The sequence below is a fragment of the Callorhinus ursinus genome, unplaced genomic scaffold, assembly GCF_003265705.2.
Source record: "Callorhinus ursinus isolate GAN/ISIS: 27379988/994484 unplaced genomic scaffold, GSC_fseal_2.0 scaffold8, whole genome shotgun sequence".
Classification (NCBI taxonomy): Eukaryota; Metazoa; Chordata; class Mammalia; order Carnivora; family Otariidae; genus Callorhinus; species Callorhinus ursinus.
Window position 1 is genome coordinate 14,230,736 of NW_027397070.1, and position 22,769 is coordinate 14,253,504.

The 22,769-nt window shown below is 32.6% G+C and overlaps 1 protein-coding gene and 1 non-coding gene across 9 annotated transcripts in view; both read left to right on the plus strand.

Annotated features, from left to right (window-relative positions):
- Positions 1-22,769, plus strand: part of MIPOL1 (mirror-image polydactyly 1) — a 346,606-nt gene that overhangs the window by 58,675 nt on the left and 265,162 nt on the right. For 3 of the 8 annotated variants that reach the window (XM_073895115.1, XM_073895121.1, XM_073895122.1), the window contains exons 1-4: positions 5,371-5,424; positions 14,300-14,519; positions 16,115-16,265; positions 17,609-17,714. In XM_073895115.1, the coding sequence (XP_073751216.1) occupies positions 5,397-5,424; positions 14,300-14,519; positions 16,115-16,265; positions 17,609-17,714 (505 nt within the window). In that variant the 5' untranslated portion in view covers positions 5,371-5,396. Of the gene's footprint in view, positions 1-5,370; positions 5,425-14,299; positions 14,520-16,114; positions 16,266-17,608; positions 17,715-22,769 lie in introns of those variants that run through there. The other 5 variants (XM_073895119.1, XM_073895117.1, XM_073895116.1 and 2 more) reach the window with 2 other exon arrangements.
- LOC112822803 (small nucleolar RNA SNORA62/SNORA6 family) lies at positions 3,159-3,316 on the plus strand. The gene has a single exon (XR_003207797.1). It is a non-coding gene; the product is annotated as a small nucleolar RNA SNORA62/SNORA6 family (small nucleolar RNA).

Consider the following 22,769-nt stretch of genomic DNA (forward strand, 5'->3'; position numbering starts at 1 on the left):
ATAGCAGAAGGTGAATTTTAGTGGAGAACCAGTGCGTTTAATAATTTCAATACAATGTTAAAGTAGAAAGAACACAGGTTTTGGAGCTAGATAGACCTGTGTTTCGGGTTTTTAATCTTCCACTTACTACCTACCTGGCCTTGGGCACAAATTTCATAATTTTAAGCCTGAGTTGTCTTATGTATGGACTAGGGAGATAATTCCTTTAGGACTGTTTTGGAGATTAGGGATTGTGTATGAAAAGCCCACTATAACACCTGGAAAAGGAGATGAGTTTATATAATCTGTATTTCATGTACCAGAATAATTCTTCTCACTAGTGTGGTGGTGATAATGGTTTTTTACAGATGTTTTTTAAAAAAAAAAGAGGAAAGAAAAGATTGTTAACATATTTTACAGGACCTAAATAAATGGTAGTGATGGTTGTCATTTCTTTCTACCCAGCTGTGAAAGGTAGGTCTATAAAAGAGTTTCAAAACTATTAAGAAACAGAAACAACAGTATTTGAAATGGTTATTATTAGTTTTATAAAAATATTCTTTTCAAATACAATGTTCACAATACCATTAGAAACTTGATTTTTTTCAATGTAGCATAGCTTGTATTTGGTATGTTTATATTTGTTAGAATAGAATATAAAATCAATAATATTTATTTAGGGTAGAATCTAATTTTGTCTGTATTGAAATCCAATTGCAATAAAAATCTTCAGACTAGTGGCACCACACAATGTACCTTTCGTTTCCTTTTGGCAAGTGTGAATTTAAAAATGCATTTTTTATTTTCCATATGCCATATAAGGGTTAAAAAAGAACATGTCTTTGGTCTGATTAAATTTACTATTTATCTCTATAGGACCTAACTTAGTAGGGTGGTGGTAGCTTCTCACACATGGCCATCTAGAATATTTGAGAGAGTGGTTTTAGCACTACTGGCAGCTAGTCAACAAGGATTGATTTACAGAGGAAATGCTAAGGCTACTCTTAAAAAAATGATAGAGGCTCTACTCTTTCATAAAAAAATAAATTTCTCTTATTTTAAATAACTTTATTAAAATCAATGGAATTCTTTGTGTATTTTTAAGTTTGATATGAATGATTCCATTAACTACTGTTGGCCTCAGTTGCAGAATGGAATGAAAAAAAATTTAAAAGGGCAACTTAAAGTTTTCTAACTGGTTATAAAGTTTATGAGCTGTGTTTTGAGATTCATTGTTTCTGATATGAATAAATCACACTTGTGAATTTATGCCATAAATTGTATTTTTCTCCTTTATTTTTTGGCAATTTTTAAATAGACTTTATTTTGTAGAGAAGTTGAGGTTCACAACAAAATTGAGAGGAAAGTCCAGAGTTCCCACTATACCCCCTACTCCTTAACCCACCTCCCCCCACAACACACACACACACACACACACACCCTTTCCCACCATCAACATCCCCACCATAGTGGAACATTTGCTACAATTGATGAACCTACATATAAATTCTGAATAAGGGAAAAAGTTTGCGGGGTAATAGAAGTCTCACCTTCTTTTTTTGTTTTTATTCAAGTGTTTTAAATCAGTTCAGGCTATACTCTTCGTGTGGAATTCTCACTACACCTTTGGTCCTTCATTTATAAAAATGATAATTATTAAGAAGAATAAGTACAAAAAATGGTAATAAATTTCTTTTTTTTAATAAGTTTCATTCTCCCCCATTATTTCTGTACTATTGGTATGATCCTCTCTTTGTACAACTTGTGACTATTTCTTTGATTTAAGGAAATCCAACTCTACTTTTATGTCTTAAGTTCTATCAAATTTATTTATGGCCATGAAAATATGAATATGTTTTTTTGAAATAGAAAAAATTACCTGAATTTTTCAAAAGTTTTAAATTCTCTGTCCTTAAGATTCTGAGGTCTTTGATAAAAATCCTCATCGATTTCTGGTTATGGCCCTTTCATGCTAGAGCACTTCCTAGAACACATAGTTACAATACAGATCTTAATACAGTGTTATTGAATCTTTAATTTTTTTTAGAAATTAGGATTTCATCTTATTTTTTTTTAAAGATTTTATTTTTTTATTTGAGAGAGAGAGAATGAGAGATAGCACGAGAGGGAAGAGGATCAGAGGGAGAAGCAGACTCCCTGCCGAGCAGGGAGCCTGATGTGGGACTCGATCCCGGGACTCCAGGATCATGACCTGAGCCGAAGGCAGTCGCTTAACCAACTGAGCCACCCAGGCGCCCAGGATTTCATCTTATATTTAAGATAACCATTTTGGTCTCCATAGTGGCTATATTTTTCACCTTTAGTGTGATTATTATAAAGTCTTGAGTGTGCATTGGCATTTTGTTGATTTTGGAGATCTGAATCAATATACATTAGTGTATAGACTGAAATTATGGCCATTTACACAGTCGGTCCAGGTTAACTGTTTGTAGAGTAACACTGATGTGACTCCATTTACTCACTAGTTTTGGTTATCAATAAATCTGGTAATTGAATAAAAAATTGGGGGATCACTAAATACTCCCAACTCTGTGTGTGTGTGTGTGTGTGTGTGTGTGTGTGTGTGTGTACAGAACAACCTAACATCTAGGACATTATTATCTTTTGGGGAGTAGTTTCAGATGTGGTGTTTCTTTTGTTTTTGCCTTTTGTGTTTTTTGTTTTTTCTTGGGGAATATGAAAAAGCAAACAACAAATCAGGCTACAAAATTTTGAAATTTCATAGTCTAAATGACTAAATTTAAATATTCTAATTTATAGCTTTGGAGTAAATTCAGTCATTCTTTGCCAAAGAATAAAATTGTGCTGATAGATGTAAATTAAAAGTAACTATTTTTAAAAATCCTATTTAACTTTCATTTTTAATTTTTGAGAGAGTCTAGTCTTCACCTGTGGAAACTTTTTGGTACTTTAAAATCAGCATTCTGCTAGTGGGTGAAAAGTTAAAAGTGATCAGTTCATGTTGATAAAATTATACTTGTTGAGTAGATACTGAATATATTAGTTTTTGCTAATTAAGTTTTTTTAATTAAAATTAAATTCTCTTTTTTAATGCAGTTTCACTGGCTGTACCTAGGGTAATTTGTCATACACCAAAACATAGTAATGTTTATTGATTTTGGGCAATTTTAGTTTAGAAATATAATCAAAATTAAGCACATGCACAGTATTAGAGCTTGGAGTTGAGACCTCTGGCTGGCCGAGGAACTGGCAAGTATAGGTAGGTAGTGTGCTACATGAGGGGCAAGTCTTTTGCTAACACCACAAGGGTCTCTGGCCCAATGAGTAGAGTTTGATAGTAATTCTTGCTACAAGTATAAAAAAATATATAAATAAATAATTTAAAAAATTAAGCACGGTATACCCTTATTTCTTTCTTTAATATCTTTTTTATTTCTCCCCCCATTCAGAATTTTCAGGTTAATATTGATCAGATTAGGATAGGTGGGGTTTATTTAGCATTAGTTTTCTTGAACCAACAACATGAATTAGGGGAAATATGGTAGGAAAGATAGAACAAATACTGTAATCTTTAAGGATTCAGGCTTGTGTATAAGCATTTGGAATATGGAGTGTAGAGTATTCTGGATTCTTTCCACAGATTAAGTGTATAGAATTTATAATTGGAAAGAATTCCTATTTTAAGATTAGATGTTTTTTGAATTTTTGTTAAAAAAATGTTGCAAATTTGGAGCCACTGAAGCCTTTTACACAATCATTTTTAAGCATTTAAAGTTAATGATTTCAGTTTGGCAAATCTGATTGTTTCCTTTTAGAAATCTTCAGTGCCCGTATATTATAGTCAACCAGTATAGAGTTTAAGATCAGGACAAGGCTGCATTAGTCCAGGTAGGAAGACCAAAGACAAAACAAAAATTTTCATTAAAAAGCCAATATTTGATGTCCTGAGAATGCAGTAGAGACTTCCTCTGCATTTTTAACAGGCTGTTTGCTCTCTAAGATGTACTGTATTGGTCTTTTATTACCTTTTTTTTTTTTTTTAGGTCTCTTCCCCTTCCCCAAGTCATTTGAAATGAAAACATTAAAAAAAAGTTTTTATTTTTCTCAGACTTTTTTTTTTTTTGCCTCAGGTATTTAGTGCTTTTTGTAAAAAGTTACCAATGTTAACTCTAATATGGGGCTGATGATAGGATAGTATAACTGATGAACGAGGCACTAGTGTAGTAGTCATGGTTGATTGATGAAATGGGAATCCTCTACCTTTTCCTTTTATGCTTGTGTTTTTTTGGGGGGGGGAGAAACAAATGAATAAAATACACATCATTTGCATAGAAAGTTATGTAATGATGCCATATAGAGTATAATGATTTCCTAAAACCTTGTATTTAAAGTAACCTGAATTACAATGAGAGATAAACAGAATATTTACCCATCCCTTATGAGCTGCTGCTGATATGTAAATTTATTCTTCTACTTTGCACAAATATACTTTTGAGCTACTGCTTAAACACTTTGAGGTCCTTAGTCAAACAGTTTTAATGATGCCTCCAATATTATGAAAGTGTGACATTTGATGAATGTCTCATATAGTTTTGATATCTGGGCACATGTCAACAAAAAAAATTGAACATTGGTTTGTCATGCAACACCTAGATAATTTATAATTTTACTGTTTATATCCATCTTGACATTTTTTATCTGCCAAAGGCAGGTTTCATTTGGAATCTTAATCTGAGATTTATTTGGTGGATCTGGAAATCATAGCTAGGGTTCCCACAGGAAATGGTCCATCTACCAACAGATTAAATGGCAGTCCTGCAGTTGTTAGGGGAGCTCTGCATTTAACACACATGCATACTCATTCAGTCAGCACTGTGGAGAAAAATTAAAGTAGTAACCCAGGTTTAGGAACAATGTAGCTAAAAAGTCCCATATTTGCTGAATGACAAAGGGTTATATAGCAGCATTTCATTTTATTATTCGTGCTTGAATTTCTTGTTTGCTCTGTTGAGTCTGCTGACGAATACTAATAAATGCCTGCAACAATCCAGACGAGAGATGCCTGGCAACAAAGCTATGCGGTGGACCTCCCTGATCTTCTCCAGTTCACAACCTGACCTTTTGAAAAATTGGCTGGGCTAAGCTGCAGAATTTGGGTGTAATGGTTATTGTTAACTCCAGCTTTAGGATTTATTAATTTGTGTGATCAAGACTTACCTATACTTCAAAGTTTCAAAAGACCAAACACAATCATCCATCCATTAGAACTAACATTGTGTTTCAGTGATTTCCACTTACTGTCTGCATGGTGATTCTTCTGTTTTGTTTTTCAGATCTAAAAATGCTCTTAAATAAAATGAAAGGCACAGATGAAGAAAATCTGTTTTTTTCTCTTTATATTTGTTATTAAAAAAGTTAGCGTCCATAAGTGATTTATGAAATTGTCGAACTCGTGGACGGTCGGTATGTGTTCATACTTAACAAACAAAAAATAGATAATTATGAAACCTGTTTTACTTGCTGTGGAAATTTAAGACTTAACCCAGTTCATTCATATTTTTAATTACTTTATGTAAATTATTTTTACAACACAAATTGAGAAAGGCTGAAAAGGTTAAAAATGTATAGTAGGTAGCCAAATAATTCACAGCATTGAGGCAAAAAGGAATAAAGACTGCCCATGTTAGTTAATAAAATTTTAGGAGAGTTTTCACAATTATTTCAACCTAGATAATATTTGTAATGGTTTAAATAGGATGATAAAGGTTTTACGCAGCTTTATGTGATATGCTCATAAGTTAATTAGGTAGCCTAAGCTTTAGGAGATTACACTGTTATACTGTGTTCATGGTCTTCATACAGTGAAGGATGTTGAAATTTAGACTCTGAAACATTATAATAGAACTTAACTTAGTTCCTACACAGAATCTGATCTCTTCCCCAATAGAATGAATATTGATGTGCTCCTGACTATTCAAACTTGATAAAACAAACACTTTTTAAAATCTGGTGTAGTACCACCACTTAAAATAGTTTTTTCATAATCAAACAAATAACAGAATTCCAGTAAAATAATTTTCATGGCTAGCCAGTGGATAATTTGAAATATGATATGCTAAGTCATCAGTTGTCTTAATCACAGATGAAATAACCTCACCACTTCTTTTTGACCTGTTATTCTAAATATGCAACCACGTATAGGAATGTAAAAGATGTCGTTTATTTTGAATGTTGAACCTTCCTATGCAAATGAATAAATTATGTGATATTGGCAGGTTTCGTGATTTTCCAACTTTATAAACTTTTATAAAATCTTACTTCAATATCCGATAGCTATATTCTGCCTCTGCCCCCAATATATTTTTGACTTCTCATTATATACATTACACCTATAGTAGAACTACACAAGATGTTGTATCTGTGTGTGGCTGTGAGCACTTGAAATGTGGGCAATATGTATGTAAACCAATGAAAATGAAAGTTATAGTTCTTTCTTTTTCTTCTTGCTGTTCAAGCCAAAATATATTAAAAACAGAGAGTATACAGTATCCAAGTGACAAGTTTGCATTTTTAAGTTACCTAATTTCTTGTGACTCCCAAATTAGAATCTCTGAAGGATAAGTGCCTGTGCACTACTAACTATAGTTCTGATTATACCTAATATTGTGCCAATAGAGTGAATGCTTAAATTATGTTGCAGAAACAGGCTATTTAAATTTCTTGTTTTCTTGCTATGGGATTGAAACTACAGAAATATACCATTAAGTTTTCTTTCTGTGCAATGAATTTTCTTTCACGATCTTTTCCTAGTGTCAGGATTTCTAAATTTCAAAGTTCTGATACGTGCTTTATTAAACCATTACACGTTAACTACAAGTTTTAACCTCATTAAATATTTTCTCTTTATTGTATGTTTCTCACTGAATGAGCCAGCATTATATTTATTTTTATATTCATGTCTTTGGATATTTTAATAAGAAATTTTAAATTATATTTTATTGATTGTTTTTATGTTTTAATTTAAAAATCTTTTGCTTTAAAAAAAAAAACTTTTGCTTTTAGCCAAGCAGAATTTTGCAAATAATAATAGCTAACATTTATTGAGTGTATACTCTTTGCTAACACTTTTCCAAGAAATTATAAAATTTAAATAATTTAATCCTCATAACAACTTTTTGAGATAGGTGCTGTTATTATGTACTTTTATTGGTTGGGAAATTAATGAGGTTAAGTAATTTGCTAAAGGTCATACAGCCATGTGGTGGAGCCAGAATTCAAACCCTGCCGTTTGTCTTTAGCCCATGCACTGTGGTTTTGCTTGGAAGATCTAAATACACCAGTGTTCTACTTGGAAGGTCTAAACTTTTCTCTTGTACACACTCATAGTAGGTGAGACCACTCTGATGTGGCACAAGTTTCTGATGTCCTTTTCTTTTATGTTTGGCAGGGGGTGGGGAAGCCCATGTATGCATCTATGTGGAAAACTAACCCTTCCCCACATAAAAAAGGAAACAGCATTATTTAGTAAAGGAAATAAAGAGTATTTGTACACACACACAGATAACCTACATTTAACTTACTTAATGAATCAGTAGTTATTTGGGGCCACTAACTGATAACTGTTGTTCTGATTATATTGAAACTAATGTTTACTTATAGAAATCCTTAACCATTGAAAAAAAGACATCTTTTGTTTAAAATATGGGACTACTATAGTAATTACATCATCACATCAAGTTTACAGTCTTATTTAGTAGCAATAAATGTTATATATCATTTTGATGTTGCATAATGTAACAAACAATATATAAAAGAAAGAAGCGATAAACATGAGATTTTTGTTCTTTTTATATTTATAAAATCACATGCTATAATAGAAGTAATCATCTTTCCCCTCCAAAAAAAGAGTTTAAAAAAGTGGTGACCAATTGTGTGAGTAAGCATCAGAGAGCACATTAACAAATTGCCTCCTTTATTGTTCATCTTAGATATAAATGCCCATAAGTAGCACCTGCATCTGAAGGTGCAAGGGATCCATTTATTTGAATGTACTTGCCTACAGTATTTCTATTGCCCTTTTTCTTTTCTGTCCCTGAGCTCTCAGGTAGTTGCCATGTTGCTATTCTGAGTAACCCTGGTAGGATCCCTGGAGACAATTCTAGCTCAACCACTCTGAAGAAACAGCTCTGTAAACAGTATTGACCCCCCCAGGGGACCATCAAATCCGTTTACACAGATACCAGTTGTCACAAACTATTTACAAAGCCAGACAGAACAGAATTTCCCAGCCTTTAAGAATCCCTATTTGATTCTAGCCACCTCCTCACTTCTGTGTAGTGGTTGGGAAATAACAGTTATTTTTGGCCATGAGTCATGATTTGTCAAGTAGCATCAGTTTAACTGAGTATATTATATATTAACTAATGTACAATTGTCTGGAGAATTGAACTCAAAGGGGATCCTAGAGCTTTCCTTCCTAGGGTAGGAAATGGCATAATATTGTTAATTTTCTAGGCTAAGGAATTGAGAATTTAATAGCAATGCTAGTATTGATATAGTTGACAATACTGATACCTCCAGAAGTAAAGAGAATTTGTTAGATCATGAAAGTGGTCCATTGGAAATAGCACAAAAGTCACTAAAGTGACACAGGGTCTTCAAACATATGTTGGGGATAGCTGAGGCACAGGTATTAAGATTCCCTGCAAATCTTTATGGAATCCACCCATTTTCCCCAGATGAATAAATTATCTCTAGCAATAGCAATTTGAAGAATATCTAGTAGTAATCCTATATAACATCATTTTCAGATGACCATAGGATAAGCTTGTATGGTAGCGATAGCACAAGATATTAGTAGAAAAAAATGGGAAATATATTTGGTTTGAAGTAGTCAAATTCTCATGTCTAGTAATACAGTGTGCTCACAGAAGAGCAAATAAAGTAAATAAAGGAATTGGTAGTAGTCATAAAAATTCCCTGTCATTTAACTCTCAGGAAAGATAGACATTGGGGAGGGTGTGTGCTATGGTGAGCGCTGTGAATTGTGTAAGACTGTTGAATCACAGACCTGTACCTCTGAAATAAATAATACATTATATGTTAAAAAAAAAAAAAGATAGCAGGAAGGGAAAAATGAAGGGGGGGAAATCGGAGGGGGAGACGAGCCATGAGAGACTATGGACTCTGAGAAACAAACTGAGAGTTCTAGAGGTGAGGGGGGTGGGGGGATGGGTTAGCCTGGTGATGGGTTTCCAAGAGGGCACATACTGCATGGAGCACTGGGTGTTATACGCAAACAATGAATCATGGAACACTACATCAAAAACTAATGATGTAATGTATGGTGATTAACATAATAAAAAAAAGACTTCAGAGTCTTATGAAGTATGAAGAGATTGATAATTTAGTCTCTTAAGTCCATATGGAGAAATATATTTAAATAGTATTCTGTTCATCATAATGATGGAACAGTTAACAAGGACATTGATTATTAAACACTGAAGCAGATTACTAAAGAAGGTTATGGAGTTTCCATTTTAAACCATGTGAAAGAGAGGAATTAATAGAATAATTTTAGTTTTAAGCTTTCATCTGCCTAGAGATAAGAGTTTGAATCAGAAGTGAATATGTTTTTTCTTTTAAACAGTTATCTTTCTAATTGAGTAGTGTACAAAACAGACCTATAACTTCTCTTTTTGTTGCATTGTATTGCCTTATAAACTTAAATTTCCTTATGCAATGCCTTTTCAGGTGATGGGGCAATCCAGACAGCTCAACTGAAGCTTTTAGTAGCTTCACCCCATTATCACTTCATAATGGTCTTTTTTTTTTTTAAGATTTTATTTATTTATTTGACAGAGAGAGATACAGCGAGAGAGGAAACACAAGCAGGGGAAGTGGGAGAGGGAGAAGCAGGCTTCCCCCAGAGCAGGGAGCCCAATGTGGGGCTCGATCCCAACACCCTGGGATCATGACCGGAGCCACAGGCAGATGCTTAATGACTGAGGCACCGACGTGCCCCCGTAATGGTCTTTCTTCTGGGCTGGAGAGTTTAGGGAAAATAACTGACGACTGAGTTAGAGTCACTAACTCAGAAACTGAATTTAAGTCAGGCTTTGAAAAGAGTAAAGAAAACTTGGCAAAATGCAATATGATAGAGCTGTATCATCTTAAAATTTGACTTGAAAAGTCAAAGTACATCATGCCTGTGAGTTACTCTCAAATGTTATGGAAAAAATTACATGTGTAGATAGGCAGGTAGGTAGGTAGATTTGGAGAAAATGAATAATAAAGCAAATGCGCTAAAATGTTAACATCTGGAGAATCTGGGTGCCTTCACCCAGTATATAGGAATTCTTTGTAGTGTTTTTGCAACTTTTTTATAAAACTGAAATTATTTCAAAGTAAAAGGATAAAAAGAAATGACTTACCTACAATCAGTTCCTGTCAGCTCTTTCATCTGTCTCTGTCTTCATCATGTTCATGCAGTCAGTGAAGTTTTGATTCTCATTTCTCTTTTCTTTTCTTACCATTTTTCTGAATGATTTCCATGTCTTAATAGGTGACACTTTCAGTACTCTAATTCCTTGATTTCTTCCTCTCCAAGTACCTTCACCATCAGTTTCATTAACCCATTCCCAGATGAACCACATCTTGGACTTTGTCCTACATATTACTCATCTTAGAAATTTCTACTCCCTTACTATAACATCTTGTCAATTCAAGAAAGACATACAAGAAATGCCTGTTTTTCCAAAAGTTATTCCTTCTCTGTACCCATGCGTGTTTTTTCCTGTTTTTTATTCTTACAGTCTGTCAACTTTTTCTTTACATCATCTAACTCGAACACTTTAGTAACTGATTGCTTTGCACATCCCTACTTGCCTTTTATTGGAACAAATGCCTTTGTGAAATCTCCCCAGAGTCTTCTAGTTGAGCATCTGTATGTCTAGCATGTTTTTTATTTGGTCACTATAGTCCTGATATAGTCCTTTTACATTGTATTCAAATCATTAGACCAGTTTGCCTTCCTCACTGTACTACAGAGTCCTTGAAGGGAGAGTCTGTTTCCCACTTGTCTTTGTTTTCCCCAGTACTTTCATACAGCATATCACATTGGAGGTTTTCCGTGGCTTATTAAATTAATGAACAAATAAATTAGAGGGGTCAAACTTTCTATACAGAAGTTGAATTCTGATATAGGATAATGCAACATGGCAGAGTGGAAAAGCATTGAGAGAGGACTTAAGCAACATTTACTACAATAGTTGGCCAAAACATAGACGAAAGGAAAATTTTATAAATCAGCCTTATTACCCTAAAGTAAAATTAAATTCTCCGTAGAAGAGTATGGATAGTCTGATTTGCAGAGGAGGCTCCAAATGTCTGGTAAGCAGTTACAGTTGGGAATCTAAAAGCTCTTAGTACAGAGTAAGATTAGAAACATCTAGAATTAATCAGAGCCAAGTCACTCAGTATGGAGTTCTTTAACAATAGTAAACATTTAGAATTGAAATTCAGAAGTACATTAGGACTAGCTGAGTTTATTTTAATAATACTATGAGGGATTATAATTACTATAATCCAGGAGGGATCCACAAAGAATCCTTTTATTGGGAAGAGCACACATCTGCTCTGAGTTTGGTGAAGATAGGGCAGTCCCGGGTGAAAAGGTGCTGATTTACCAAGAGTTCAGCAGATCATAAAATTTGGCATTCGGTAAGCTGAAGTAAGGAAGAGAGCTATAAATAAAGTAAGCAGATAGCAAATATAGATACCAGGGATGGAGTAAAGCAAACACTAGGAGGTTAGAAATAAAAAACTGAGAGGAGAAAGATGCTGAACTAGACCCAGAAATACATAGGTAAAAATATGGAACAAGTTGTACATAGTGGTAAGATAATGGTAATATACATACTGATGTACATAATGTCCAAAGCAGATCAAAGAGTCAAGACTTAAGATTCTGAAGCAGTTGGTATTGTGTTGTCATGGAGTACTGGGGACTTTTTATAGCTGCAAGTGCTCCATGGTTCATCTTTTTACCTTTTGGGGAATCTTTGTGTCTCATAAACTGGAGAATAGTATAGGCAGGCCCTAATAGTAACTTTCTGATACATTTCTGGGGACAAGTTTTGTTATTTTGATATTGCTTTCAGTAACTACTTATAATTCTCTTTCATTTCAGTTATGGTTGATCCTTGAACAATCTGTTGGTTAGGGGCATCAACCCCATGCGGTCAGAAATTCACATATAGGGCACCTGGGTGGCTCAGTCAGATAATTGTCTGCCTTCAGCTCAGTTCATGATCTCAGGGTCCTGTGGTCAAGTCCCTCATCGGACTCCCTGCTTCTCCCTCTCCCTCTGCCACTCATGCTCATTCTCTCTCTCTCAAAAATAAATAAATAAAATCTTAAAAAAAAATTCACACGTAACGGTTGACTCCCCTAAAACGTTAACTACTTAATAGCCTACTGTTGACCAGAAGTCTTACCAATAATATAGTCAATTAACAAATATTTTGCATGTTATATGTATTATATACTGCATTCTTACAGTAAAGTAAGCTAGAGAAAGAAAATGTTACTAAGAAAATCATAAGAGAAAATACATTTACAGTATTCTACGGTACTTATTGAAAAAAAATCATGGATAAGCAGAACTGTGCAGTCCAGAGCCATGTGTTCAAGAGTCAACTGTACTTTTAAAGTTACATGGTAGTGTTAGAAAGCCTAGTTTATTGACGATATAGTGGTATTCTTTAATGTCCATTTATAAAATTCCCTAACTTAGATTTTGGGGGTTCCATTCTACTAATACCAGCCTCTTTTAGAAAAGTAGCATGATGAACTTCTGAAGCAAATGATGTAAGCATTTTGAAATGTCAAAACCAACAAATAGTCTTCAGATACCTAGAATTGTTAGTTTATATCAAAACAATATAATGTTGAAATTTCATAGATAGCTTACAGATATAATTATGATAGCACATTCTCCCTATTTGTTTCCTCAAAGTGAAATTGAGGGGAATTTACTAAAAACAAGTAGTTTCTGATTTAGCTTCAGGCATCAACCAGATAATTTCCGGGACTTGGAAGGCAGCTATGCTCACCACTATACCACCAACGCCTGCTGCCCGGGACTTGGAGTTTATAACTGGTCACACCTAATTTCAGCATATCTACAAGCAAAGAATTTCTCCTTAAGGAATGAATACTTTGTGAAAGATAGCTTATTCATAAGTGCTCCTAATTTGTTTTTATTTTAAAACTACTGTCCTCTGCCTTTCTGCTTAAAAGGATTTTAAGTTTGACAGGTTGGAAAAGGCATCGTCAACAAACAGGTGAGCTTCACCTGCTTTTTAAAGTTCAAGTATTATTGATGCTGGAAATAATAAAGTATTTGTTACAATCAGTATTTGTGCCTATTGGTCTGATTTACTGGTAAAAGAGTTTGTTTTATGTACTTGTGTGTGTGTGTGTCATTTTCTTCCAAAAATTTCACTATATCATCAGATATACTATTCCTTTGAAATAGCTGTTATTTACTAGTTACAGCTTAAAATAACAGCTTATGAGATAGCCAGGCTTTACAAAATAGATTTTCTAATGTATAATGTATATCTGATAAAAATGGACGTTAAAAATAATGCTTATATTCTGTTAATTTTAAAATTACGATAATGATGATAAAAATAATAGCTAACACTTACTGATGTGCCAAACACTAAGCCAAGTACTTTGCATGTATTAACCCAGTTAATCCTCAAAATAACTCAAGTAAAAATGCTATTATGTTCTCATTTTACAAACAAGAAACTTAGTCTTGAATGGGTAAGTAACTTGACCAAAGTTATGCACTTGGCAAAGCTGGAATTCTAACCCAGGCAGTCTGATACCAGAGTTGCATGCACAGTATCACTTCCCTATAATCATTAACTTACTGCGTCCTATTTTTTGAAATCTGGAAAAGAAATCTAGAAAATAAGGCCCCTACATCAGTGTTTCTCAGCTTTGATTGTATGCTGGAGCTATTTGGATGCTCCAGCAGAGTTTGATTTAATTAGTATAAGATGTGTTCTGGGCTAAGGATTTCCAGAAACGCCTCAGGTTATTTCAACCTGCAGTCAAGGTTGTAAATCATTGCCCTAAATACCTACCAGAAGTGGAAAAACTATATTGTACATCCTTAGCTGATTACAATAGGAGTAAGACTAGTAAGTACATGTTTAAAGCTATGACAGCACCTATTTCCACAAAAATATTCATTTGAATGATTTAATATGTAGGTATGGTATTTCACATATCATTTGTTTTTGCTTTGTTTTAAATACAGAGATAGCCCATAGTTATCTTGAACAAGAGACTACAGGGAGAAATAAAAGTACAGAGCCGGATGAACAGCCAACTGTGAATTCTAAGGAAGGCATGCATCAGAAATCCAATGAATTAGTTAATGAAGCCACCCATGAGGACACAGAACTGCCAGGGCAGAGATCAAGGAATTTTCCTTATCCAGGTGATGAGACAGCTGACTCTACTACTAAAAAATCCAAGTGAGTGCTGCCAGCCCTAAATTTAGAAAACAAGATTGGGAGAACTCTCTCTTCTTCCCTTCCTCCTTCCTCCATTCGTCCCTCCCTTTCTTTTTGGCTTGGGCTAAACTGGACATATAAACTTACTGGAATTTGGGCAATCTACCAGAGTTTTCTACTGTTTTCTTTACATTGGTGTAATGTCTGTAGATTGCTAAGTGAAAAAGCACAAGGTGAGTTTAAATGAAGGCAAAGTTGAATATTATTTTCTGTGTCCTTTCATTTTGGATCTGGAAATAACTGTTATGGTGATATAAATGGGAAATTAATCATCAGAGCCCAAAACTGGCATCTCTAGGACAAAATAAGCCCAAAGATGTGTTTTGGGTTTTGTTAGCATGATTTTTTGTTTAAATGAATTTGAATGCTTCTAGAAAAGGCCTTGTACTCTCTCCCATTTGTCTTCCTTATTATTTTCCATTCTGCAGCTTTTAACATTCACCTTACCTACTTATCCCAGGAAGAGATTTGATTTTGTGACACCTGTGACTTTTACCTCTATGGGATTGAAGTACTTTGATAATTAGTCATATATTTTGAAAATACTCCAGAATTACAAAAATTTCAATTACTATATATTCAATCCAAATAAAATCTGATTTAATACAGTATATTTTAACAGTTTTGCATACGAACAGCTAAATAAGTAAAATGATTATTTAAAAATTATTCAGTAGATATATTAATGAACATTAAACAGTGTGGTAGATATATATTAATGTGTTCCTACTTTTTGGCAAACAGTTATATCTACTAAAGTGCAGGTTTGGGATATACTTTTGGGGGATAGGAGTAGGGATGAATGAAGAAGTGATAAACATAGTAATAAATAGTAGAGATTGGGCTAAAGCCACAGTATGAAATATCTAATATCATTGCAACAGAAGAAATACGTAGTAGGTAGAGCTGCACTGACTGTCCCAGACCTCACTGCTTAACTTCTTAGGAACTCTAATAAGATTTACCTATGTTTACAACTTTAATATAATGCCTTCAAAAAATGGTCCATCTCTTTTCCCTTCCCTTCTTTATACTACTTGCTAACAAGTGGATACTGTTCTCAAATAGCATACAAAATGTCAAAAAAAATTATTTACCATTAAATGTCACAGGACTAGGTTTTCATTTTTAATTTGTTTTGAGTTTAATAATGAAAAAATGATATTCTGTCAACCATATTGCAAAAAGTATGATTGTTGTTCCCATTTTCGAGAAAGTGAGATAAGTTTCTAGACTGCTGACCAAAAGTATAAATTGAATTATTCACAACCCTTAAAACCTGAATTCTTTAAATGTACTGAACCATGAATCTCTGTAGAAGTTACTAAATGCTTTCCACAGATTTAGCTCTCTTAGTTGTTAGATTAGTACCTCTGTGAAATTGATGTATTTATTCTTTTTGATCCATAGTATTTTCTTAAGTGTATAAAAAGAGAAATTTAAAATTAAGTAACTTCACATGTTCTTTGTTAAAAATTAAATTTGTCTCTCTCATTTGCACTGTAAACCTTATAGATCCTGTATAGTAGAAATCATATGTGTATATTGTTTAACAGTTTTTTTTATTACAGCATCATGGAACATAGAGATAATCATTTGCATTGTGAGTGTATGATCCCTTGTCAAGTTACTTCAGACTTAGATAAAGAGAAGAAAATAGCATTTCTTCTAAAAGAATTGGACATTCTCAGAGCAAGCAATAAAAAGGTACAATAGAGAAAGCCTGATAATTGTACAATGTGCATTTATCTGTTGACCTAAGTTTGCTTTGTTGCACATCATAATTCAGTTTCATGCTGTACTTTCATCCTTTAATGGTATAGCTTTATGTTGTTGCCATACCATACCATCAGAGTATGACTGAGGTGAGACATTGGCCATAAAAAGCAATTTCTTTAATTTCCTCCCTGGCTGGCCTCTGATACCACTTCCTTTTTCATAAATCTATGATGCCCAGAGTAGGTACCTAAAAAAAAAAATTCAAGTTTTACTGTAGTAAAAGTTTACTTCAGTATTATGGAAAGTGAAAATACAATGTACTGATTTCATGTTACTTAAGTTTTTTTTCTTTTTTTATTAGTATCGATGCCCTGTATTTCACCTCAATGGTATATGTCATTAAACTTTAAAGTCATAAGGCTTGGCAATATTTTCACATTCCTTGCTGCATTTTGCCCAATCCAATTTGTCATGTGATGTTTTATCTTTCCTGACTCTTTCTAGTTACATTTCTTTGAGCTTTAAATAATGTTATTAAATAATGTTCATATTCTATGCCTTCTGTTTTTTTAACCTCTGCATACCTCTACATACGTTTCTGATTTTAATATTCTAGTTTTTTGACCTAATCATACCAAAGCATGTTGTTAGGAATGTTGATCATGCCTGACGGAAAACAACACAAATGATAAAACCTAGGGGAGAAATTAAAAAATTAAAAAAACAAAAAACAAAACATTTGAGGGGTTCTGTATGAAAGTAGGAGATATTTTCTGTATTTTCATTTAGCAATTATTTATTACATGCCAGTTATAAATCAGGTGCCAGTGCCAATTTAAATGGAATATGATGGGATAGCATTCTCAAAGGAGATTTGTTTCACATATTAAGATTATTATCTTAATTAATTTTGTTTCAAAATATTAGAATTACTAAGAGAAGCTGTAAAGCTGTGCTGTCCATTATTTTATTAGGATAGTGCCTTCCAAGTCTTTTGCTTTAAGACAAAAGAACAGATCAGATTGCTTTATGCAGTAGTTATTTTTAATAATTATGTTATTCCTTCTTTAATTTCATTTGCCTGTATACACACATACAAATTAAGTGTATATCAAAATGTTTTTGTAATTTCTATATCATTATAGGTAATTATTACTTTATGGAATATCTTAAAATTTTAAATATTGTGGGGTACCCCCTGGAGTTATATATTTACGCAGTTAAATGTAATATAGAAGGGCTTAGAAAAAATAATTTCTACTTCTGGGATTAAGTATATTTCTGCAAGAAATATTTCAAATAAGAATCTGTGTTTTTTCAATGTGTTTTAGCTTCAAGAAAAATTGTATAAAGAAGATAAGGAACAGAGAAAACTAAAGCTTAAGCTGGAACTCCAGGAGAAAGCAACAGAAGCTTATATTGCTGAAAAGACAGCAGGTATAGTAGATGAGTATTAACATATGTTCTTAAAAATCATACACAAGGTTATTATATGATGTGGCTTGGTGAATACTAGCATACTAGCTTATTTGCCAAAGGAGGGGAGGCTCTCTCTGTCTTTTTTTTTTTTTTTTTTTTTTTTGGCTGCATAGAAAATAGGTGGCTTTAACATCCTGGTACTGGTATTAGTGAGAGCTTTACCTGTATTCATACTGATTTGGGCATTAAATGCATTGTTAACACCATGTCAATCCAATCACAAAAAGGTTGTTTGTTTTGTTGGAAGGACCTGAACAAACAAGGGGAAATAATGATTACCAGTGCCTCTACCTTTCAACCAGCAGTTCAAATACCACTTATTGTTTTAGCTCGTTGAGAGGAAATACTTCTCTTCTGTGTGAAAATAGTCATATATTCATTGTCAGTGGAAACCTACATTTGATTCAAAAATCTGTTTTGTGCAATTAATAAATTTTCGTCTGATGATGTGGATGATGATGGAGATAATATTTTCACTGAAAAGATTAAAATGAAAGGTTGCCAGAGTTTAAGATTATAAATGACTGCCTTAAATATGTTTTGGAGTCTATCTTTACTCACAGGTCTTTGCATGCAGAAATTTTTTTAATATATCTGTGATATGTTACAGATAAGATCAGATGATTCTCAATAGTCTGTGACTCTCTTCCTCACACTGTTTTATGTTAAGGATAGAAATCTCATAGTATAATAGAAATTAACATGCAGAGGCATTTTAAAGGTTACTTATTCTAACGTTTTTGTATCAATTGGAATGATTTTAAGAAAAAATTGTATTTTGTGATTAGTTTGAAGTTATAATCATATTTTATGAGCTACATTAGGCTGGTTGCATATATGGAAGAATCCTGGTATTTTAGGTCAGACACATTCACTGGTATAGCCTGTCTATGCGAAATAGAACTAAACATCACTATGAAAATAAAACTAAAATTACCATAAAAAATCCTCCAGCTAAAATAACAAATTGTTGCTTTTCTGTTAATGTTAAACTACCATGAATGTATTGTTTCTTATTTAGTAGAGAAATGAGGCTAATATATTTTAAGTATATATAAAATGAATAATTCAGATATAAATTTGGAACAATTTGGAAGTGTCTTGGTTTTTTATAATCAAATATGTATATACTAATTGCTAGGAAGGTATTAAAAGAAGTACATTTGTTTGAAGGAGTTTGCATCATAATATGACTTTGCATGTGCCTTCCAGGAGTAATTTGGCAAGATTTAGGCCATTTAGGCCATTTCACTGATGAAAAGCATGAATTGATATGTCTGCATAGATGATTTATGTCTTGGAGGGGAAAAGTCATTAAGAAGTATTATCTACTCTTAAAACTTTTGTATGATATAGCTAATCATCTACTTCAAATATTTACTTATTTGTATATATTTAAGACTTCCCTTTGAATAAATAGTATGAATCATGCATGCATAAATTGGAAAGAATTTGATTGCTTTACGATTATTGTTAATCAAATATTTCTTATTAATGATACAATATTATTTTAGTAAATGTTTGAAAAATGTTTAGTATTTTTTGGTAGTCTCCTAAATTGATAAAAATAGCAGTGCTATATAGTTTCTCTGGAACAAAGCAATCGAGTTAAAAGAGATACATCCAACCATTTAGTTACAAAAAGACAAAAATGAAAATCCTTTAAAGTTTTTTTAAAGTATAAATTTTCAGTGTGTATCTTTTTAATGTTTCAGTTCTATCTTCTAAAAAAGATTAAAGATATTTTACTTGTGACATTAGAATCATCGTAATATGTCAAAAATTTTTTTAAAAACTGAATTGCTTAAGAAATCCATTGGTTTGAAACTATAAGAAATTCATTAAGTGATTCTTGGTAGACTCATCATTTTTTTCATATTTTCTTATACATACAGTCTTAAATAGCTTATTTTCTATCCAACTGGTAGTAAGTGTAGTCAAAAAGCAAAACACAGTAACAAAAACAACTATGTCAGTACCTTAATAGAAAGAGGAACATTATAGGAATATGATTACATGTGAAAAATATTTTCTTTAGTATCATATGGAAGGATAATAATCCATATAATGAGAACAAAAAAAAATCCACATAAATATTGATGTTTGTTTCTTTCATTGCTTATTTTCATATTCAAAATAAAAAGTGTACTTGGTTAAGTTTATTATAAATATGTACACACATTTATGTATTATGATGTACTTAGGCGGAATATAAATGTTTAAAAAAATCAAGATATCCCACCATTAGAAGAAATACATGCAAAAAATCTCTAAACATTGGAAATTGCAAATAAGATACAAAAATGTATGTTTATAGATTTTTCAGATAAAATGTTAATTAAAATAGGAGGTACTCAAAGGAAATAGAAGCCATTTCCTTGCAATATATGATACAAAGATTTATATGTAAGAATGTTCATATCAGTATTTGTTAGGATAGCCAGAAAATTAAAATCAATTAAACACTAGCAGAATGGTTAAATAAATTCAGATGTGTTTATACTGTCCGACATCATGCAATAACTAAAAACCATTTCTGAATAATATTTGGTGATATGAGAAGATCTTCACAACAACATTAAGTGAAAAGTAGGGGAAAACTGTATTTAAGTATAATTTTGTTAAATATATTTATACATGTACATTATATGAAACAAAAGGCAAATTTGGATAGTTATTAATGGATGTATTAATGTTTCAATTAAGTTTTCTGCCCTTTCAAGTTTTCTACAATGAGTATGGATTAGATTTAGTATTAGTACTACTATGATTAGAGATTAGTATTGCTAATCACTAAAGATGTGATTTTTTAAAAAAATTGCTTGCTTTCTAATCTTAGGATGACTCCTGTGATAGGTTTGATACATAAAGACCACATAAACCAAAGTTTTATGAAATTCATATGATTGCTATGATCTAATCTTGTCATTTTACCTATGCCATTTTTGTTGTCTTTCAGATTTTCTCATTTGTTTTTGTCTTAATGTGTGTTATGTAACTTATGTATATATTTCTTCCCACCTGATTGAATACAAGAATAAGAATCTGGTGTAGTCGGGAGGCCTGGGTGGCTTAGTTGGTTAGGCGTCTGCCTTCGGCTCAGGTCATGATCCCAGGGTCCTGGGATCGAGTCCTGCATCGGACTCCTTGCTTAGTGGGGAATCTGCTTCTCCCTCTGCCTACCGCTCCCCCTGCTTGTGCTCTCTCTCTCTCTCTTTGACAAATAAATAAAATCTTAAAAAAAACAAAAATACTCTGGTGTAGTCAAAACCACATAAGTTCTCTGTGAGGCACATTGAAATAATGGGAAAACCAGAAGCCTTGGAATCAGATTGAGGTTCAAATCACAGCTTTGATACTTAATACCAACTGTATGCCTTTGGGCAAGTTACTTATTAGCTTCTTCAGGTTTACTTTCTCCCATGTAAGATGTGAATATTAACTAATTTACCAGATAATTTTAAGGATTATAGATAATATATAAAAGCACCTAATATATGACTGGCACTCAGTAAGTTGTAGCTAATAGTAATATTGATTATTTCTATCTTTTTAAAACTCTTAAATCTTTGATAATATCAGAAGTCATGGAAAGATTTTTGTTCTGTTTGGCTTTTAATTAAAAATGCATTTTACTTAAATGTGAATCCAAAATAAAAGAAATGGGATACAAAGGCTTTGGGCTTTAATCTAATGTATACCTATAATAAACCTTCATGTAGACTATTAAAATAGTGTTAAGCCTGTTTCCTTTACTTCCCTGTTGGCTTTTACATCATGTGAATACTGTCACTCTAATGTGATCTCATGAGAGTTTGAAACTCAGTTTTTTCCTCTATTGTGATAAAATCTCAAATGGTTGACCTTTTACCCTCCCCTTTTTTGACATCACCATCACCATCATTACTATTTTTATTAGGCACTTTATAGGAATTAAGCTAATTTCTTTAAAAATCAAACAAGAAATATTTATTGAAGGGTCATTATGTACCAGGCATTGTGTTAGGCACTGGGTATACGCCAGCAAATAAGGCAGATTTGGGATTTCAGACATTTCTTCTTGACTGCAATCACTTTTCACTCATAATACACTATTGAAATAGGTAGTGATTAAATGTTCAGACTTTGGATTCAGACCTTTGTTCTAATCTTTTTATCACTTATGTGTAAGTGACAGCCTCACTAAGCTTTGGTTAAAACTTATTTTATAGGTTGCTGTGACATTTAAGTGAGATGATGTTTATGAAGTGCTTAACCCATAGGCACTCAAGATGTCATGATCTTGCTTTCTCAAGACTCCTTGAGATATACTCAAAAGTAACTATCCCATAACTATTTATATATGGTTTGTTTCTCAAAGGATTCATACGTATTTCTTTTTTAAAAATAATTTATCAAGTATTTTTATTTCATTTATCTCCACAGTTTTCAATTGCCCTTGATTTTAAGATTTAACCTTACTTAAAAATTTTGAAAATATGAAAATTATTTTTTTAATCTTTACAAAAAAGAAAATAAAGGAAAAATATATAGTAAGTAGGTCTTACTTACTTAGCAAAAGCTGAAATGACCAGGTCATTCCCTATGTGTTAACATTGGAAAATCTCATTGGAGCTATTTAGGACTTTTTACTGTGTTTTAACTCACTAACTTGTACATGTGGATAAGATTATTTGAAAATCACTGACATATATGACCTTTAAATACTACGGGATATTTTAGAGAAGCACAGCAGAAACCGTGACTCTCTACTTTTTACTATTTCTTTTCATCTAAATAAAATATTTAAACCACAAACACTTCAAAATTTGTTTTGAGTTTGACAGTGACAGTATTGTATGGCCTGTTGCAACCATTAATTTACTCTTAGGTCAGTAATGTAGTTACAAGTTTAAAAATAACTTGTTCAATTAAACCTTTTCAGTTTTCCTAAGTAGGCTCAGTGGATATTATGTAGTATAATATCTCTTAATTTTTATTACTGTATTCCATTTATAGTATACAAATGATGCT